At 45.3% G+C, this 20,610-nt stretch overlaps 1 protein-coding gene across 11 annotated transcripts in view; it reads right to left on the reverse strand.

Moving 5' to 3' along the window:
• Positions 1–20,610, reverse strand: part of svild (supervillin d) — a 74,609-nt gene that overhangs the window by 30,719 nt on the left and 23,280 nt on the right. For 8 of the 11 annotated variants that reach the window (XM_088622839.1, XM_088622840.1, XM_088622835.1 and 5 more), the window contains 7 exons: positions 19,735–19,911; positions 15,945–16,127; positions 13,172–13,206; positions 10,527–10,588; positions 6,257–6,402; positions 3,508–3,748; positions 540–1,123 (listed from right to left, as the gene is read on the reverse strand). In XM_088622839.1, coding sequence (XP_088478965.1) covers positions 540–1,123; positions 3,508–3,748; positions 6,257–6,402; positions 10,527–10,588; positions 13,172–13,206; positions 15,945–16,127; positions 19,735–19,911 — 1,428 coding nt within the window. The remainder of the gene's footprint in view (positions 1–539; positions 1,124–3,507; positions 3,749–6,256; positions 6,403–10,526; positions 10,589–13,171; positions 13,207–15,944; positions 16,128–19,734; positions 19,912–20,610) is intronic. The other 3 variants (XM_088622843.1, XM_088622844.1, XM_088622846.1) reach the window with 3 other exon arrangements.

Consider the following 20,610-nt stretch of genomic DNA (forward strand, 5'->3'; position numbering starts at 1 on the left):
TCACAGCCTGTGATACAGGTCAGGTGAAGAAACAGCAAAACTCCAGCTGGCGATTTACTGAGATTTCAAATCCTGCTACACCTTGCTGAACCCTGAGGACAGGAGCAGATGTAACAGGAAATGGGGTCTCCTCACCAATGAAGATGTGTAGTTTAACACCAGTCATTCCAAATTTGCAAAAAAACAATTTGGGGGTACAGCCTAGTGTCTCTTACTTTCTCCTGTGGAGAGGGAACCGAGAGCCCTCAGTTCGCTGCCAGAATTCTCTTTGCCACTACAGATGTGATCATGTTTTTAGCGAACACATCTCACTGCGAAGCGCAGCACAATTTTATTTTTTTCACCCTAAATATTATTAGATGTATCTAAATATTTATTGATACACACCTTGTGTTATACAAACATTTTTTGTTCAGTGTCAACAAAAAGTAGTGTAACGGTTTAGTCAAACAATGCTCATGTTAGCTTTAAAGGCAGGGACGGGGAACAGAGGTATTACACCCTTAAAGAGCAGAAAGGCAAAGAGCCCAGTGCTGTACCTTTCCTTAAAAGAAGAGCTCAGGCTGGAATCCAAAGAGCTGTCCAGCTCCTCGCTTTCTCCGGACAGGATTGAGCCATCAGGCTTCCCGGCGGAGCGCTGGTCCTCGGGGGACAGGTCCTTCGAGCCGGAGGAGCTCGACCTGTCCCTGTGTCTCCAGGGGGCGGACCCCGTGGGGCTGGTCTCCGAGGAAAGCGCCTCGCCGCTCTCCGGCGGGATGTTGGATGGCTCTTCTGCTTCCCTGTCCGGACCCCCAGCTGTGTGATCCGCAGGCAGACTTGCACTGGCGTCCCCGCCCTCTCCGGGGGGGTCCGGGGGACCCTCACGCGCCCGGCCCTTCACCTCTGAGCTGGTCGCCTTGCCCGCGCAGCTCTCGCACTCCGAGCTCCCCGTGCGCCTCTTCAGGATGCCCCGGATTTCACGAGACTCGGGATCGCTGTGCTGAGGACTCACCCCGGAACCGGCGCTCCTGGTCTCCTCTCCTTCCAGCCTCTCCGCTGGGACGATCTGCGCGACCTCGCCGGGCTCCAGACGGGCCGAGCGGCCGAGATGCAGAGGGGGCAGCTGAGCGGGACCCTTCTGCAGCTGCGAAGACAAAGGGAACCTGATCTCAGCAACCAGAAGCCTGTGATTCTAACACACCACGGTCAACACTACATACACTACACAGCTCCACGGTCATGTAGAGAGGCTGGTGGCCTATTAATAAGGCAGTAACGTGAACACTGGGCCTGTGGAATAATGACATTTGATAGAGTGCAAACGTGAGCTCAGCATGACCTCCATCTCTGCCCATGGTGGTCTTCCTGTGCAGAAGGAAAGAGCACAAATCTTCAGTTCCCACGGTCTCTGAATACAGGAGTGTATCCTTCACATGCATCACACATGTCATTACAGCATGGTGCACAGTTTTCACCACACACTTGTTTGAATCAACATCAACTCCTTTTATAAGCACCACCTATTCAGTATATATAAAAATAAATGACACTCTCGCAGTACTAAAACAGCAGCCTTTCAATCTAAACATTTCTCTTCAAGTTGTTTATTTATCCCAGTATCTAGCTGAGGAATACGAGAGCCTTACAGTACATCAATTGTCTTATACCTGTTAAAAGTGTATAACAGCACCAGACCTTTTTAAAACGCCTATAAATTAAGAACACTGAGAGAAAGGCAGTTTTAAATCGTGTCCCTTTTATTCTAATGTTCATGAATACACAAGGAAAACTATCAAGTCGAGTCTCTATCCCAATGTGGTGCAGTAACAAGATGAGAGACTGAGGCTGTTTCCAGATTAAAACCATCTAAAAATTAAACAATACAGCTATCTGATTGAACATGTCTCCACTCAGCAGGCAGAAAAACAACATAATTAACGAACACCAGAGACAACTTGAACAAATCATGAGATTTTGTAAAGGAAGTAAATGTGTGGTTTGAGACAATACATAAGCTTTGGAAGGAAGCAGACTCACTGATTGGAAATGTCTGGGGCAGCTGTGTTAGAAGACAGTCATATTCTTTCTTAGCTTTTATGCTTTCATGCCCCCATAACACACTGGGCATGTTTCACTGCATTCCACACTGTGGCTCCTCAGACACACAGCAGCACAACACAACAAAAAATCAAAGGCACCTTGTTTGCATTCCTTGTTGCAGGAACGGTTCTGAGCACCATGATAAGCATGCCCCTCAGAACCTGACTGCAGTAATTACACGATTTATTAGGAAGCTGGGTGGTCTCTGGGAATCCCGACACAGGGAACGATCGTCTCCAAAGGCCTGGGGCTCATGGGAGTGCCTTGGAATTCTACACCGTCTCCCAGGATTCTGTTCGGATCCGAGGATGCGTGGAGTTTCTCCTCTCCGGTGAGGACACACAAGGTCATGGCATTTTGCATTGAGAGGCATTCGGACGTAAAGAGGAGGAGCAGGAACACAAGACGCAATCCCGTGTGCTAATTCGCTCCAGATGTTCCTCCAAGCACATCTGTAACAGACTTGCTCTCAGGCCACTTTGTCCCAAGGAGTGCTGAGACACAGGGTTTTGTTTGTTTCCTTGAGAACCTCATTATAATTGTTATTTCTGCTATTATTTATTTATTCATTAAGCAGAAGTCTTTTCTCACCATTTCAGACCTTTACAGAGGCACAGCCCAGGGGGAGACTCAGAGAACTCACTCCCCTGCGGTCTGCAACAGAACAGCAGCGCAGGGACAAATCGCCCTTGTCTGTGGTCTCTCAGCTGAAATCACTCACCAGGAAGATGAGGCTGATTCTGCCATTAAATGTGACATTTCATAACATGCAGATACCATAACACTGTGCACTGTTCTAGAGCAATAGAAAATAAAGAGGTACAGGGAAATATGTTTTAAATAGAGTGGCTCTAATATATTTCTGCTGCTAAGTCATATCTTAGCAGAGAAGTCAAGGGAAACACGATTGACACTACTCTTCAAAAACATCATGGTACTGCCAGGCAGATCAGAAGACAGAAGACACTTCTTTACACAAAGTGTTGTGGGAGTATGGAAGAAGTTAGTTAACCATGTGAACTTCTGGATTCTTTCTGGACAGATGTTATGGCTGGAGAGCCTTGTTTGTAACAGAATGCAACCAACAAAAATGCACCGACTCTGGCGTGTTTGTTTTCCTGCTGCTGAAGGAGCCTGGAGATCCATTTTAAAAAGAAAGAGTGTCACAGGATCTCCTCATCTCTGCTGTTGATGAAAAACAAATTCCCCAAACCCACTGTAAAACTTCTGAGAGAACCAGGAATAACATCTCTGCCTGAGGATGCTCTGCGGATTCTACTACTATTTTTACGGCATGCATTTTGAAGCAAATCAAGTGCACCAGTACAATCACTGAGGGCACCAGTCCTTAAGACACAGCGACAGCAGCAACGACCGTGGCCCAAGGAGAGACTCCTGAGAGACGAATGGGCAGTGAAACGAACTCACCATCTCCACCTCGTTGACAGTGATGGGCTGCGTGCGGTACCGGGCCTCTTTCTGCCTCCTCTTCCGGTCCCCCGCCTCGAGCACGAGCTCCGTCTGGGCCTCCGTCTGGGCCAGCTTGTTGAACAGGGCCAGCTTCTCGCCGAGGGTCAGCTGGGAGCTGGCATCCTCCCCCACCAGCCTCGCGTCTCCCAGTGCGGCCTGTGCCGCCTGGGCCTCGCCTGACGCCCCTGCCTTCGGCAAGCTGCAGGTTGCACAGATCAAAAAATGACTCAGGGTGGGTGCTGGAAGAGAGCAAGCTACTCAGCAATGGCACTCTTTCCATCTTTCCATATTCTATATATTTATTAATATTAATCCGGTGTTTAATCACCTATTTTGAACATATTAACACCAAACAAATCCTCTGCCCATGCAATGTCAGTCAGGGTGCTGTCAGGAATACCCTGTAGGACAAAGCAGAACTTCTTCTGACAGGATAACCAGATAGTGCTCGTTCTACAGAGGGGTTCTTCGGAATGAGGAACACAATTCTGGTCACAGTGCTGTCCAGTTCTTCACAGTGTTATAATCACTGCTCATTTGCAGAATTTTCTTTTTGAAAGACTTGCTTGACATAGCAGTGAAGAACAAACTGATTCCATGGACTCTGCTCTTCCAGTCTGTATTTATTGTACCACTGCTTGCCTTTAACACTGCGGTTTGCATTCTATTTTTAAAGCAGAGTTGTTTATTTTTACCAAAGGGAGCTGAAGTAGTTTTCCATCTAAGCTCCAATAAGATGATTTTCAAAGTCAAAGGGTCTGGAAAGTCAGCTGCAAGGTGGCCTACATTTGAAACTGGCACGGTGCCCTCACTAGCACCTGAAATGACGTACCCTCTCTTGGCATCATCATTAAAAAAGCTCAGCCGATTTACAGCGTGAATTCCAGTGAACAAAAACAGCTGTTTCTTAGGACTCCAACAGATTTTTATGAGCTCTAATTAAGAAAAAGGTTCAAATAAGTTAAAAGCCAGGTAAAACAAGCAAAAAAAACCAGACTTAAATCCATTGCCTGCCTCTACGTCCTACGTATTCTGAAGTTGGGGTTCTTGAGCATTTTTTGCTTTGCTTATTGTTTATTTACTTGTGCTGCTGATGGTTTACAGCTGAAAATGTGTTTATGACTCCAGAGACCAGAGTTTTGTTTTACTGTTTCTCAGGATTCCAGAAGCAGGGCAGTAAACACAGACCAGGAGGCCAGATCAGATCCAATTCTTCTGTCTCTTCTATCTGAGACCTTGCATAAATCTCTCATTTCTTTTCCAGATCTCCCTGAATTGTGAACCATTTTTTTTTTGCTTTGTATCTTGGACTATCTAGGTAGTAAAAACAGTCTTCCTTCTTGAATACTTCTAACTTCATCAGATTCTGCACTGGTGCTTTGTCTTGGACTACCTAGTTCTTCAGAACATATATTTTTTTACATCCAGTACACACTGCCAGACCTGCGTGTTTGTTACTAGCTTCTAAACAGGATACTCAAAACAGGCAAAGAGCAAAATAGTTTATTTTATGGCTCTATTACTCACCAGTATTGCCTATCACTGATCAAAGCCTCTCAATACCACACTTTTTTGCCTTATCTTCAGAAACAGTTGAGATTGCTTTGATTTCAAACAAAGAGGTCTGGACATTTGCTATGAAATGTCCTGATAAGCTCTGATTAGGCCCCAGACATACTGACAGCCTGTATCACACAACAGGACAAGAGCAAGCAGATTCCTGCACCTCATACGCCAGCTATTCACAGCTGGACAATATTATCAGAAATGAGTGCTCTGGGCTTTCTTCAGTATCTGGAAAAGAAAGATCTACACTTTACAAACCACAGTCTTTCCTAGAATTCCTCTTATAGTAGTAGCATACTAAAATCCTACCAAAGACTGAAGGACACAAGATTCACTTCAACCTTAGATTTTGTGAAGCATTACAGATAGTGTCAAGGAAGACATTAGGTCCGATCTACAGTATAAGATTACTGCCCTTAACTAAATGATAGACAGTAACTTCACATTTTCATCAACCCAATTTTATTTATGAATTACAATGTCTCCTACCTGCACTGCAGATTTCCCAAAGAAGACCAGAATCTGTGGCAGAGAGCTTGATGCACCCCAAGTCTGTGCAACACTACGAGGTGACTTGGCACATGGGTGTCTGTTCCACTCATTATTCGAGGCCTTAAATCACCCCCAGATTTCTCAACGTACACTCAGCCAAGCCGAGGAATGATTAAGGCGCCACTTCTTTAAATCACACTGCCATCAAAAATGTTTATTACAACTTTTTTCTGCTGCCAGTTCACACGCTGCAGAAGTGGTGCTCTGAGAAAACACTGCCCTATTGCAGAAGGACATCCGAATCCAAAACTATCCTGAAACTAGAAATCCTCCCTATTCCTTTACAGGTACTGACTTCACAGTTCTTCATCTCTCTCGACTTCACACCACCTGAGTGTGGCTTCTGCCTCTTTCCTGCTCCCGCCTCCTCTCCGCTCCCAGCTTCTGTTCTCCCATGCTTATTCAGCTGCCCGTTTTCCTCTCCCCCGCTGCCGAGACGTCGTGTTTCTTTTCGTCTCGTTTCAGCGGGAATAAACCTCGGCCTGTCCCCTCTGCAGCCTGCGCATGCTGACGCAGCTCCTGCTCGACCTACAGGAGAGGCCCCAAGCCCCCAATCCCCTCTCAAGCGCTCGCCATCCCCACAGTCTACCTGCTGGCCACCACCATCTCCTCGGTGGTGACGGGCTGCGTCCGCGCGCGGTCGTGCAGGCGCCGGACCCGCCGCTCCTGGGCGACGCCGCTGCCCCGCGGCTTCAGGAAGGATGTGGCCTCGGGGGAGGCAGTTTTCTCCAGCTCCTGACGGCAGAGAGAGGCAAAGCGCACTTATTCTCACCATGAAACACAAACGATGACAGCTGCACTTGCCATGTGGATTCAAATCATAGGTTTCCAATTTGCCTTTAAACACAGCAGAGTCTCAGTTTCCGAAGAGAATTGCAGAAGCATTAAAAAAAACAGGGATCACAGCAGCAAAGAGTCCTGTGCTGAACCAACCTTAAATGGTGCCTTTATACTGTACCATCAGCGTTAAAAAACCATCGGGTATACAGTATATTCTTCCACTGAGTAACTGGGGAAGAGTGATAGCCACTGACACTTGACAGACTTTAAAGCTGTTGTGTTGAAGTATACTCAGAAATCCACAGCCAATCGATGCAAAGAACTCCGCACTGGAGCAATGGGATCTGACAAACCACCACGTTATACTGCAGGCTGACATTTGATCCAACCTGCTGTTAACCTGGGCAGAGTCCAACAGCAGTTTGATAAATATACCACAAAACCAATGTGCCCGACTAATAAGAATAGCATCTTGCTACGTTTTCTCTTGGAAAGAGCATGCCATAAGTATTAAAAACGAAGTAAGCTGTGCACAAAAACATACAAAGTTACTTTTGAATTCCCCTATTGATTATATCGCTTCTAAAATTCAATGCCAAATTTGACAACATTTAACTGACTCTTTGGATACTTTCATAAAACTCTAGAAAAAGTACTTCTCTATACTGCTACCAGCAGCCTGTGGTTTGTTTACCAGGCTGAACGAGTTGCGTGACGCATGTCAGTGAGCTGCCTGGAGTGGGCTGGTACTTGCTGCTTGAGAAAGGATTGCAGTCTCCTGTTGACAGATCGCATTGCTAGAGCAGGAGCCAGGGGTGTTACATGAGGTAACCTTTGTGGGATACAAGTTGCCAGCAGATTGCCAGTGCAACAAAGACTTTTGAATTTAATAGTGCTGATTTCAACCTATTAATTTCAACCAATTAGAAGCCAATCAGAGAAGACAAGCACTCCCATGTTAGTTTGAACTGAAAATGATGAATAGATTTGTGAGTTATCAGCACAGCAGTGAAAACCTCATTAGTACTTCCTCATGAGCTCACCTAGTTGTCACTATACATACTAAGCAGCACCGGTCCTAAGCCAGAGATCTGGGGAACAGTGTGGGGCTCCTAACACTAAGGGCAGCAACCGTGCCATTCGCTCACTGAGGAGGGGCTAAGCACGGGCTGATCAAACAGTTTTGGTCATTCAGACTGCCACCTCAAAGTTGCTGGGAGGAGTACAGAACACTCATCTGGGCCCTAAGGAAAAGAACAATCGCACTGATCATTCTGCAGGATCGTTTTTAAAGTAATGTATGTAAAGACTCATGTAGATGTTTGTCAGAAGTGCCAGTATTGAAGCGATATTCATGAGATGGCACGAGCAGGGCAACTGCAGAGAAAGAGTTAAAACGCTGTGCATGGAGGGCATGATCTATTGAATGTCTATTATATAAAACAGCCCTTTTAACAGCCTGTTTCGGGAGGATCGTCCCGCGAACGAGCCCCTCCCACGATGGAACAGCTCAGCGTGACCGCAGTTCTCAACAGCTCACTGCCATCTTACCTGGGGGAGTCTGATGCAGTGAGCTGGGTGGCCAAACTACATTAAGCAAGCAGCTGCCTGGGAAAATGTTAGTTGGGCCCTGAGAAAACTGGGCAGCAGCAATCCCAGCTCCCAGGTACTCTGATCTGGAAATGCAATCAAATAGCAGGAAGCTGAAACAAAAATGCTCCTTTACTATAACTAAACCCTCCAAATGTATTTGCCTTCTAAGGCTGGAAATAAAGGGCAGTAATCTCAAGGCAATTAACAGACCTATAGCAACAACAAACTGAAAGGTCCAAAAAAGACATCAAGTCCTCCTTTCCAGAGATCAAACCATACCCTGGAAAAGACTCCCAGCTAGATAACTGACTTTCATTAACATGAGGACCAAGGGAAATCTGAAACACTTTCTCCGATTATGTGCCAGACCTATACCATACCACATGCAAGCACAAAGTGACTCACTGAACAAAACTGCACCAAGGGAGAAATGATGAATCCATTTGAACCCTCTTCTTAAAGTTTAAATATTTATTAAACTAATCTTAAATATTAGCATTATCATGAGAAACCACAAAAATAACCTTTCTGAGAGCAGGACAATGTCTCTGCTAGTCTAGATGTTTAGGTTAATTAATTCTGGGCTTGCAGGGGTGAAAGTGTCACACTCTGATATATGTGCTACATATATATGAGATTAATGTGCAAATGAAAAATGGACATCTTAATCACTTCTCAGTGTTTGGGTTTGGCCTCTGCCCAGCTCATTTCCTCAGCCTTTTCATATAAAGCCCTCACTGTTTCCCAGCTGTGATCCATTTCCACAGAAGTGCTAGTTCTTAGGCTTAAAGTGCACCATCAAAATTACACACATCCACTGGATTACTTATATAAACAAGGCTTTGCAAAAGTAAACAGACCTTTCTCATTTTGTGAAATGACAAGATAATGCATGCACATTTGCTTGGTGATTGCTTATGACAGTAGTCTTAATGTCTTTCCACAGTTTCTTAAAAGAATTCAAGTCAGGACGTTTGACTCGGTCACTCAAGGACATTCACCTTCTTATTCTTAAGCCACTCCAGTGCAGCTTTCACCCTGTACTTTGGACCTCTGTCCTGCCAGTTTTTGTTCCAGTTTTACATCTGAAGCAGTTTTCCTCTAAGACTTGCCCTTTGCTTCATCAATATACCTATCAGCCGCTGTCGGCGAGAAGCAGGCTGAGCTGACAAAATGCTGCCACCTCCAGGCTTGACAGTAGGGGTGATGTTGACTGAACGATGCTCTGTGCTGGCTTTGTTTCAGATGTAATGCATTGCATTTAGTTGTAACCAAAAAGTTTCAGTTTTATCTTGCCTGACATGAAAACATTTCCCACAGAGTTGCAGTATGATTTAGGTGCTTTCTTGCAAACTGAGGGATATGAGATGCTTTTTTCTGTTCTATACAAGCACTCTCAGCCATTGGACTCTGTAGCTTTTTCAAAGTTGCTGCTGGCCTCCCATATGTACAGTATACTGTATAATAACAGTGTGGTCAATCATACATGATTACTAGTATGGACAATACATGTTAAGAAACTATTCCGCACTTCAGAAAGGCTTTGTGTGGGTGAAGTGTTTGGTTTTCAACATGATTATGACCATTAACACACAGCCTAATTGCACTTACATAATTTAAATCAGAAAAAGGCATTAGCTTTAGAAGTGGCCATGTCTGCACTGATAGGCCTCTGTGTCTCTGGAACAGTGTTGTGATTTTGGAAGGAGATCCACAGCAGTGTGCGAAAGAGGAGGGCAAGGCCAACCATTTACTCCAGTGCAAGAAGACAGGGATTTCGTCCAGTAACTGATGGCGCTTATGGACTTTACCATCTTCTGTTTTGTGCAAAAGCTCAGATCAATAAAGAAATGACACTCAATAAACAGACAGAGGCTCAGCAGTGGTGAATCTGGTAAAAAAAAAGCTCAAAAAAGGCTCTGTCTGGTCTCTACAGTACAGCAATGGCAGGAGGGGGCAGAGATCACATTGTGAAAAATGAGACTGACGCCCCCCTGCAGGCCTGCTAACAGGATGCAGCAGTCTTACACACACCTGTGTGAGGCTGGGAAAAAGAAATCATCAGTCCTGAGGCCTGTGGCACTCATGCCTTCTAAATCACTATTAAAATATCATGCGCTGCACTCAAAACACATGCTGCGAGTTCTGAAACGAGTGATGTCATCTCACAATGAATAGCACTGCAGGCGTTGACATGCGACTGGGAACAGTTACAATTCCGGTAGGAGCCGAAGCAGAAGATATCTGGAAACATGGTTTGCACAGTTTATCACATTAGAAAGAAAGCTGCAGCCCTAAAAAATTGACATGTTTCTGTGCTTCTAGAGCGATGACCTTTGAAAAGGCTCTTAGGGGAATATCTAAAAACAAAGTGGAGCTTGGAGTGGCTCTGTGGCTGATCCAAGATCAAAGGCTCTCATTTCATTCCCATATCCTGGCAGCTCTTCAGCTCAGCGCTCGGTTCCTGCCCAGGCCAGAGCACTTACTTTAAACAGAGACATCTTGGCTGCAACACTCAACTTGGCTCTGTCATCTGTTTTCACATCCACTGTAAAAACACACAGAAAAAACACAAGGCTAAGTGACAACACTTGTCCCAGCATGACAGATATACAATAAAAGGTTCATTTTAATGTTTGTGGAGTTAACTTGAGCAATATTCTTTCCCAAACTTTCACACACCCTGGTCATCCTTATGGGACTTATGCTTAAGTTTTTAAAAATATTTTTCTCCAGAATGAAAAGAGATTCTACAATTGACAAGTGCAATAATATAAGATGACAGCTGTAATCAACTAAATCCCACCCTTATCAACTCATTTCATGCTATGATTTGAAGGTCCCAGCCCTTATATCTTCTTTCCTGGGTGTGAACAAGCTGGAACCGGTCATTGTGAAATTAGAAATAATAAAGTGCTAAAACAGATTAAAAATTTCTAGTCCTCAAAGTCAATAATGACAACATTTGTATCCCTGTTTTAACACCTACCTAAAGAACCCTATTACGAGTCCACAAGCAAGCAAAAGTACCCACTGTGTACATCAACGTTCTTCACAAGTACAAAAGGCTTTGTTACTGTACCAGGAACCGCAGTGTTTGAGTTTCACACGTTTTGTGCTTGGTGCCGTGATGTACATCTGTGTCCAGCTCTCACAGAGCACTCAAGTGGCTAATCGTTGTGACAAGCTCAGAAAGAAAGCTCTTCAAAATCAGCCTTGTTGAAGATGTTTATCTTCATTACCGCCGAGCGCAGAGCCAAGACATTTACCAAAATGAAGCTGCCAGAAATCAAGTGCTTAAATCTTGAGGACAGCAGGTCACACATTGTCCTTTTCATTTCAGCGTGGTAGAGATGTCCAGAAATAAAGCCTCTCTTTGGCTTGCTAAGGCTCGGGGTCTCACACTTGGACTCTCTGCCATCTCAGCGTCACTGAGCTGCTTTCCTCTAGACTCAAAACCTTTTTCTTCAGCAGGGCCTTTACTTAACTGGTTCTGTTCTTTACCCCTAATGTATTCAGAACTCCCATCTACTGTCTCCTCTCATTGTGCATTCTCATTCCACATATTGGAAGTATTATGTGTATTTTACGTATTGTTTTATTTTATTGTTGTTTTCTTAACAATAAATGAAATAAAGATGTTTTATTAATATTGTTAGCTGATGAGGACTCCCCCCATGCCAGCCAGACGAGAAGCGCAGCACATGACGATGAGCGGCTGGCGCCTCCCGGGTCACTGTGCTGTACAGACAGATTTCCCGGGAATGGCGAAGAGAGGTCGGGTTCAGCTCCAGAAGGGCAATGCGTCGGAGAGGCGTACTTGCAGTGTACAGGTGCACAAGCTCATCTGCTGCTCAGGGCAAGGCCGCCATCCTCTCCCCTGTGCTGCACGGCAGCCGCAGCACGTGACGGGCTGGCCTCATCTGCTTGGCGTGTTGTGGTAAGAGGGCTCTAAGGCATGTCTACCACAGGACACCATGGGTGTTCCCGTGGTCCAGTGCTGTGAAGCTCACCAGAGGGCTTTTTAAAACCGTGGGCGACCGGAGCAAAGCAAGAGTAAACCCACAATAAAGCAATTGCAAAAGCCCAGCATAGGTAAGAAACTGTTGTGATAAATGTTCCAAGGTGAACTCGGGACTCCCACCCCACCACATCTGCCTGAGCTACAGAGAAAATAACCAGTGAAGCTCCACGCCCCAGACGGTCCACACAAGTCTTGACTAACTATATTTACTCAAGAACTGTGTGGAAATGTAACAGATTAGAGGAGAACCAAAACATTTGTTTTAATGTTGTTATTCCTGGGTAACTGTTAATACACCAGAGGTCTGGGGTGTGTAGTATCTGACAATTTTATGGTCTTTCCTGATTTCTGAGAAAGGCCAGTCGCAAGAGACAAGACTAGGGGAATTCAGGTGCTGCACCTTCATAAGTATTAACGTGACGATATTAACCCCCTTCCAGAACACCTTGTGTCTCATAGAGACAAGCTGCTTTTCCTTGAAACCAGGTGGAACGACTCAGTAGATTAATGTCTCTAATTAGTCTTCTAATTAGTTGGCTCTGCAAATTAAGCAAACCGGGCAGCAGCACATTTACTGTACAGTCCATTTATCTGTCCCATGAGCAGGAATCCCCTACGCACAAGCCACTGTTTGACCAGGTGCAGCAGCCCTGCTCGGCTGGACTAATGCCTGGCTTCTCTCTCCACACGTGTGAACAGCTCTGCGCTGCGACAGGCGCTCGAGCGAGGCCCCAGTCCCGAGTCAGGCTGTGCCATACCCCACTCCTCAGACAGGGCTGGCCCCAGGGAGCCCGTCAGCATACAGAATATAGGGGTCCCAGCGGCACCCACATCCTTAGGAAACATTTAGAGGCGCCTGCATTGCGTACCACCTGTTCACACTGCATACATCTAGCCTTACTAATGAACACTGTGAAAAGGATCCTTAAGGCCTGCTATATAATGTCTCCATAGCTTCTCACATCCTGCTGTAGATCAAACACAGGCCTTGCTTTCAGCAACTGGTCACCTCTTCCGCCATCCACAATGCCACAGCTAGTCTTTCAGGAATAGATACTCAGGCCCAGGAAGTCAAGTCAGTTCCCTTTCACTTCGAGAATAACTCACCTTTGGTCTTTTCTTCTTCCTCGGCTTCTGCAGAGCTACAAGAAAACAAAGCGCAGATGAGTCACGCGAAGAAGGCAGCCGTGTCTTGGCCTTTCTTTACTGTGTGCAGCAGGCTGGGGGATCTAGTGGCAACGGAAAGGGCCCAGATTGAACCCGAACCCCAGGCCCTCCCCCAGACTCACCACACTTCGCCCTGAGCAGGGAGCGGACCCTCCAGATTCTGTAGAAACTGCTGATGTGCACCCTCAGCGTCCTGTATGCCATTCTGCATAAGAGCGCCTGTTAGCTGACTGATTATTAACAGCAGCGACTGATCACCCAGTAAGGCAAAAACCTAAAGGTGCACTCGGAGCGCATTTATATAGGTCGAAGAAAAACAGCTGCTCAAAAGCAGCTTTATAAACAATCATCTCTGCTAAGTTCAATCCTCCGTCTCTCTGGCACTGAAAGCTATTTTAACAGTTCATAAAAATCGACTCATCGCACCAGCTGAAGACGTGGTGAATTAAGACAGTCCTGGATAATGGCAATAGTCCAGAACTGTCTCTTTAGAACAGGATGTGACATTATAATTCAGAATTGTCCTACAGTTTTTTTTACTTCAATATTAACTTGGGTCAACTATTTAGCAGATGAGCACAGACACTACAGCAGTGCTGCTTCAGAAGGCATGATATACTGTAATAGAGTTACTGGAAAAGTGATATCAGTATTCAGCCTGGAACAGTGACAGATACAGTGATGGCCTTTCAAAGCATTCTTCACATTGGACTTACCACCAGCTCATTTTTGGAAAAGAATAAAACAACACATTACATAGACAATGCAAAAAACGTCTCATCAGAAGTCATCAAGATCCTGAAAGATGTTGTTATGAAATGCATCAGAACTTTGTTTGATTTGATCTAAGCACGGAGGTGATTCAACATCACACAGTATTTCAACATACTATTCTATATACAAACTATTCTCTGAAACAGAATTTTACAGGGTTCGTTTAGCTCTATGGGTGTTTCTAACTCTCCCTCCCTAGGGATTCTGTCTGTGCTATCAAAGTTTGCATCACCAGGCTCTGCTGTAGTACAGCAGGAAACAATTATTTAATTACCCAGTCCTGGTTTGATGGGAGGAACGAAGTAATGACACAAACATTAGAAAGGTTATAAATGAGAGGCCATTTAGCCTGTAACTGTAACCTTATGAAACTGATCTGAGAATCTCACCCAGTCATTTTGAAAAGAAACCAACCTCATGGCTGAACACCTTGTTCCATACTCCCACAACCCTTTGTAAGGAAGTTCCTCTTAAAAAGTCTCTTAAAAAGTCTTAAATACACTTCCACGTAGTTTACACCTGCAGCCTCTGTAATTCATTCATTCAATTATTCTTTTTCTTACATTGGCTGGTGAGCCAGCTCTCCTTTATTTCCAGGGGTCGCCGATAAGTTAATTCACATTCTCGGGGCTGTTCTTCAGTTTTTTAGTTCATCCTCACAATCAGGACAATTCCAGCCCAGAGATAGTTGACCACGTCCCATGGCATTATAGCACTAGAGTGTTCCTACAGTATAAAATACTCAATTGATCACTAATTGCTTAATTAACCCAGGAAGACCTACAATGGTCCAAAAGTGCCTGGAGCGACTATCCCTGGTGTTCTAGAGGTGTTCTAAACCATTTCAGAAAACAATTCCTACGCTAGACAGCAGGATTGTGCAGCTCACACATCATGCTCCACGAGTGCACAGTACAAAACCTGTCAAAAATTCCTCACAGACGGCCATAAATAAGGTAAAGCTGAGCCACACTCACACAAGGGCAGTGAAGCAAAATACTGTAGTTACAAAAGACATTCCGACAAGCTGCAAAAATACAAGTTTCCAGGTTTTAAGTGTGAATAGAAATTGCACTGAGTGAATTTGAAATGAAGAGTTATACGCAAAGAACTAAGACTGTACTGAATGAGCTACTCCAGATTCTAGCAGCCTTCATATTCCGGTGGCAGGTCCTGGTTTTCCCAAGCTCATAGACTTAATTAAATCCCATCTATGGACAACAAGCCTGCAGCTGGTGAACCCTGAAACAGATCAAGGTGCCCTTATTACTGGGGCTCTTGTTGTTTGCGCTGTCACTGTGCTGTGGCTCCAGTGAACTCAGGGCACATACTGTACAGCATCTATCAGGATCTTGGAACACGAACAGATAGGAACAGGGATAATAGCTTCCAGATGTGTATACTAGCTCGGTTTGCACATACCCATTAGTCATACTGGGCCTCTGCAGTCCAGACTTGGGATGCATGGTAACGCAGACATGTGGGCAGAAAGAATAAAACAGTGCTCTATCCAGCCCATTCCTGGACACAGAGTGCACCCAAGGGAAAGATGCCTCTGTATGATTAAGTTCATACTGTACCAGGGACAACCAATCAGGCTTGCGCTACAGAGCAGTTTGATTTACTTCAGGTGAAAGAAGCTGCCAGACACAGAGGACATCAGTCCCCTTGTTCTGAGAACTTCTGGTATGCCTCACGAGCACACTGAACCACTGTTTCATTCCACCCAGGGTTTCCAGCTGGGCCTGAGGTGTTCTACTGATCCACGACTCCGTCTCTGACCATAGGGCTGAAAACACTGAAAGTTTAGCCAGAGGGTTTGCAATAGAAGTGAGAGGCAGCACTCAAGCTGGCCGAGCCATGCAAGAGAAAGTTTTAGTTTCAGCCGTCCAGTACTGCACTGCAAGGCCGTCCAGCGGAGCACAGGCCAGGCTCTCACCAGCGCGCGGCCGCACGCGGGGCTGGCCCGCCGCTCTCCAGCACCTCGGCGGCCGTGACGGGCTGCGTCCTGAAGCGCTCGCTGGCTCTCCTGCTCGTGCCGGCGGCCACAGAGCGCCGGGGCCCGCGCGGGCCGGCCACCACCAAGTCCAGGGACGAGGTCACGGGGCCTGCAGCCACAGGTCTTGAAGCAGGGGAGAAGAGAGAGAGATGGAGAGACGAGCAGAGCAGACAAGAGAGGAGGCAGTCTGTGGCAGCTTGGAAAGGCCTAAGACACACCCCTTGGATTTGAGAAAGTTAGCAGGGAGATTCACAGGCCATTTCTCAGCCATTTGCAGATTGTAGTGTTCCTGCAGCTGCCCCCCCCCCAGGACCAGTGCAATGTCCCATCGTACTCTCACGTGTGCTTAATAAGGACCAGCCTCCTGCATGTGCATCAGCATCAATCCTGCCTGGAGCAGAAAGTGTCTGCTCCTCTTTGTCCTGGGTCTCCTGGTTTTCAATGACTGTGCAGGCTGACCCCTTTCAGAAGTTTATGCCCTTATGAAACTGCAGTAATGAACAGTAGGAACTGTGCTTCATTATTTCCTCTGTCACAGAAATTTTCAAAGCCCTTTTTATGACATGTGTCCCCACAGCCTGCCAGCACTGGTGCCACGGCAGCCCCAGATTCATCACGTCTCGGCTTCTAGGTTGTAGCCCATAATTACATGGAAAAGTCAGATCCGCTTTTATTTCTCATTACATGGAGTTACGCATTCCTTAGAATCAAAAGTTTCCAAGATCCCAAAACAATTAGTGTAAAAAAAAAATCAAAGCTGACTCTATAAACCTATCCATCCATCCATTTTCTGAAAATGAACAAGGATGAATTTGGCTTCATCCAATTCAAGGGTGCAGGGGTGCTGGAGTCTATCCTGTAAAGCAATAGGAACAAGGCGGGATACAGCCTTTCCCAGAAGCCAATTAGCCTACTGTGAAAGGGAACTGGAGCACCCAGAGGAAACCCATGTGAACATGGGCTTAACATGCAAACTCCATGCAGACAGCAACCCAGGAACCCAGGCAACCCAGGGCCCCAGTGCTGTGAGGCAGCAACGCTGACTGCTGCACCACCGTGCTGCCCTATACACAATCCCCAGCTCGCTCAATTACCTTTACAGCAGAGGTTTCAGAACTGAAGTGCTTAGGAATATTTTTATGCCTGTTACCATAGAATTCAGAGGACAGGTAAATGACCTCATTCCAATTGAAGACAAGGCAGCACATCTCGATTTACAGAAATTCTTGAAATGTCCTTCTAGCTAAAATGAAAACGTGGCAATCGCCTCCGATTTCCCATGGCCCTCCGACCGCGCTCAAAAAAGCGCCAGGACAGTTGTTAAATATTTCCAGGGGGATTCTCGCAACCTTTTTTCCTTGCCCTTTCTGCAAACAACTGCAAACGTTTTGAGGCACTGGCTGGAGTTTAAACGTTTCCAGAGGTCTGACTGTTCAAAGCTGTATTTCAAACACCAACAGGCATAACGGACCCACAACCCTGATAGAGCGCAGAACATGGAGTATCTTGATCTGAAATAAATGTCCTGTAGAAAAGTGGCAGGCTATAGTACAGATATACTTCTGCTATAGAAATTATGTATATGATTGTATCACATATACACATTATGCATAGAAATTGTGTGTAGAATTAGACATTGGATTCTATCATGTCTATTTAACATAAAACATAAGAAAGGTTACAAATGAGAGGGGATCATGCAGTCTGTCTAGTCCACTTTGTAGTTACTAGCTAATTGATCAGAGGATCTCATCTAGATATTTCTCAAACGAATGGTTTCAGCTTCAACACGGCGGTGTTGCTTGTTCCAGACTCCCACAACCCTCTGTGAAAAAGCCTTCGTATGTACTTTACTTGTACTGTACTTTGCTACTCTGCTTCTTCCCCTGATGGCTGACGGGATAGCTTCGCAGGAGCAGCATGTGAGAGAGGAGCTTGTTTGCTAGGCAAATAACGACAAGCAAAAAAACAACAACAAAAGGCTCATGCAAAACACAAATGAACATGACGAATGAGGAAATTAGTAGACATTAAAACGCATGCTTTTCAGGTCTGATGTCTAAAACCCAGACAGCATGAGCTGAATAATGGAACAAGCTCCTCTCTCACTCAAACTGGGCTGACGAGGGGAAACCTGCTGGCAGCAATGTGCTTAAATTAGTAAGACATTAGGGCCCAGAATCAGGTCGACAGCGCACACAATCTGAAATCTGGGGCTGCATGTACCCAATCTGATCACGAGAACCCCACTGTGGCTTGTGGTGAAGTCACTGTCGGGCCACCAACCCAACAGCTGGGGTTCAGACTAGTTAGTGACAGGGTGTGAATTAGGACATTAACCTGCAAACTCTGTTCTGCAGGTCTGGAAGAAAGGCACTTGAGCTTTGGGTTTAGCCCTCTGAAAAAAGGAAATCAGGAAATCATTCATTAAAGCTACTTGGTTATTAGATGATAAAGTTACAGGTTGCTTTACTACTCAAATACGTTCAGAGTTCTAGTATTTTTCCATTATGACATTCAAAACATATCTGTTTCCTATTCAAAACTAAATTAGACAGATTTGAATAAACTTACATACAGGTACAAGTGTTACACAGCAGGAGGCACCGGCTGACTTATCAGTACAGGTGGCACCTTCCAAAATTCAGCTCAGGTATTCTGAATACAGGTACTGTTCCAACTGTGGCATGGATTTCTAATCAGAGGACAGCTGCTCACAGGCAAAGGTAATTCGGGATGACATCGGGTGCACATTTTTTTGCGCTGCTTTGTGAATCATATGACTTAAAATAAGAGGTTGAAAAACTTTGGTAGCAAATCAAGAGGAATGAAGAACATTACCAGTTACAATTCTGTGTTGTGCAGTATGTCTTTTTTTTGGTGCATCTTGTGCAGCACACCAGTAATACAGATGTGAGATACACACAGATGCAAGAGGAAACAGTCTGATAGGGTGTGATTAAACTCTACAGAAACCACACAGTCAGTCTTCACAGGTCAAAACACAGAGCAGCACAGAGAATCAGTATATATCACAGCTCTGTAAAAAACTGCAGCTTATTAAGGTTTGTTTAACATGCTTAGAGGTTTATAGAAGAGGAAATAAAAGCTTTCAACCGTTAGTCATTTAAAAAAAAGAAAAAATATAGCAGAAAGGCAAATGCTACCAATTTCTTGGCGATTATTTCTGATCACAAATAGAAAAATAAAAAAATATAGAAAATAATGCTGTATCAATTTCAGTAATAAGAAAACTAACAAACCAAATTTTGTACCCCAAAAGAATTTCAGTCATTTAAAACTGTTGGAATGTTTTCTCTAACAACCATGTTCTGTAGCAAACTGTTTACAACAACACATTATTTTGGGAAACTGGAAATAGACATGAATTCAGGCTGTTATCAAGGTCAAAATAACAGGGACTATAAGACTGATCTAGAAAGGGAGAGATGATCTTAGTGATCTAGAACAGAGAAACGATCACAGTGATCTAGAGTAGGGGAACTGATCTTCTCTTTTAAAATTCCTCCTGAGCCCCCAGGTTACCAAGATCGTCATGCTTTCAGTGGCACTTTTACAGCTTAGAACTAAAGTCTCACTTCATCCTGCTAAAGGAGCGGCTCTCCAGGGGGTCGCTGGAGCCCAGGGGAGGTGCAGACCTGGGACATGCAGTTAGTAAACAGCATGAGGCAGAGCTGAGCAACACTGAGCAAACCACGGCAGGACCTACGGCCTCTCCTCTGGCTTCCCGTTGGCAGTCTGCAGCAAGGTCTTCCTCAGCTGGCCCACCGACACGCGGGTGTGGATGTGGGCCGAGTCCGGCCCCTGTGGCCCCTGCGGCCCCCACGGACTGCAGAGCCCTGCAGAGCCCCCGGACCAGGGCCTGGTGGGCCCCAGATCTGTCGCCCTGGCATCAGAAAACAACCAGGACGGTTACCACCCAGACACAGCCGTGAAGAGCAGGGAACACAGGTGTTACACTCTCACAACATGCTGTTTGTTCCAAAATACACAAATGCCTGAATGTAAAGAATCAGAAGACCACACAGCTTGCTGTGATTCAAATGGTTCTCCCTGTCTTGTATTACAGGTGTAAGCACCAAAGAACATGGCTGGTTTGTTTCGGTTTTGAAGAATAGGAAGGTTAATCAACGAAAAAAGATCAGAGCAGCTTGATTAAAGCAAATGCTTTGGTTCAACACAGAGAACAACGCTGGCAGACTCTATTCATCGGATAGAAATTAACGAATGGGAAGAGGTCACTCAGTCTGCTGTGGCTTGCTTCTTCTCATTAAGGATGAGGGCATTACTCTCCATTTCTCAGAGTCAGCTAGCAGAGCTCTTCACTCCAACAACCCTTTGGATAAGTAAGTGCTTCCTGTTCTCAGTTTTATGTCTGTGTTGTTTCTACTGGTGTCCTCCAGCCTGCGATTCACTGGTGATTTGCAGATATTCACTCAGCTGACTAGGTCAGAGTCTTTCAGGAATCTGAATACTTATACTGTGTTCCCTCGAATTTCCTTTGTGTTCACAATTGAAATGGTTCAGTTCCTTTAACCTGTAAGTGTAGCTCATTCCTTTGAGACCCACAACCTTTAGTTCTCTG

This window comes from Lepisosteus platostomus, chromosome 28 (genome assembly GCF_059453375.1).
Source record: "Lepisosteus platostomus isolate fLepPlt1 chromosome 28, fLepPlt1.hap1, whole genome shotgun sequence".
NCBI classification, from domain to species: domain Eukaryota; kingdom Metazoa; phylum Chordata; class Actinopteri; order Semionotiformes; family Lepisosteidae; genus Lepisosteus; species Lepisosteus platostomus.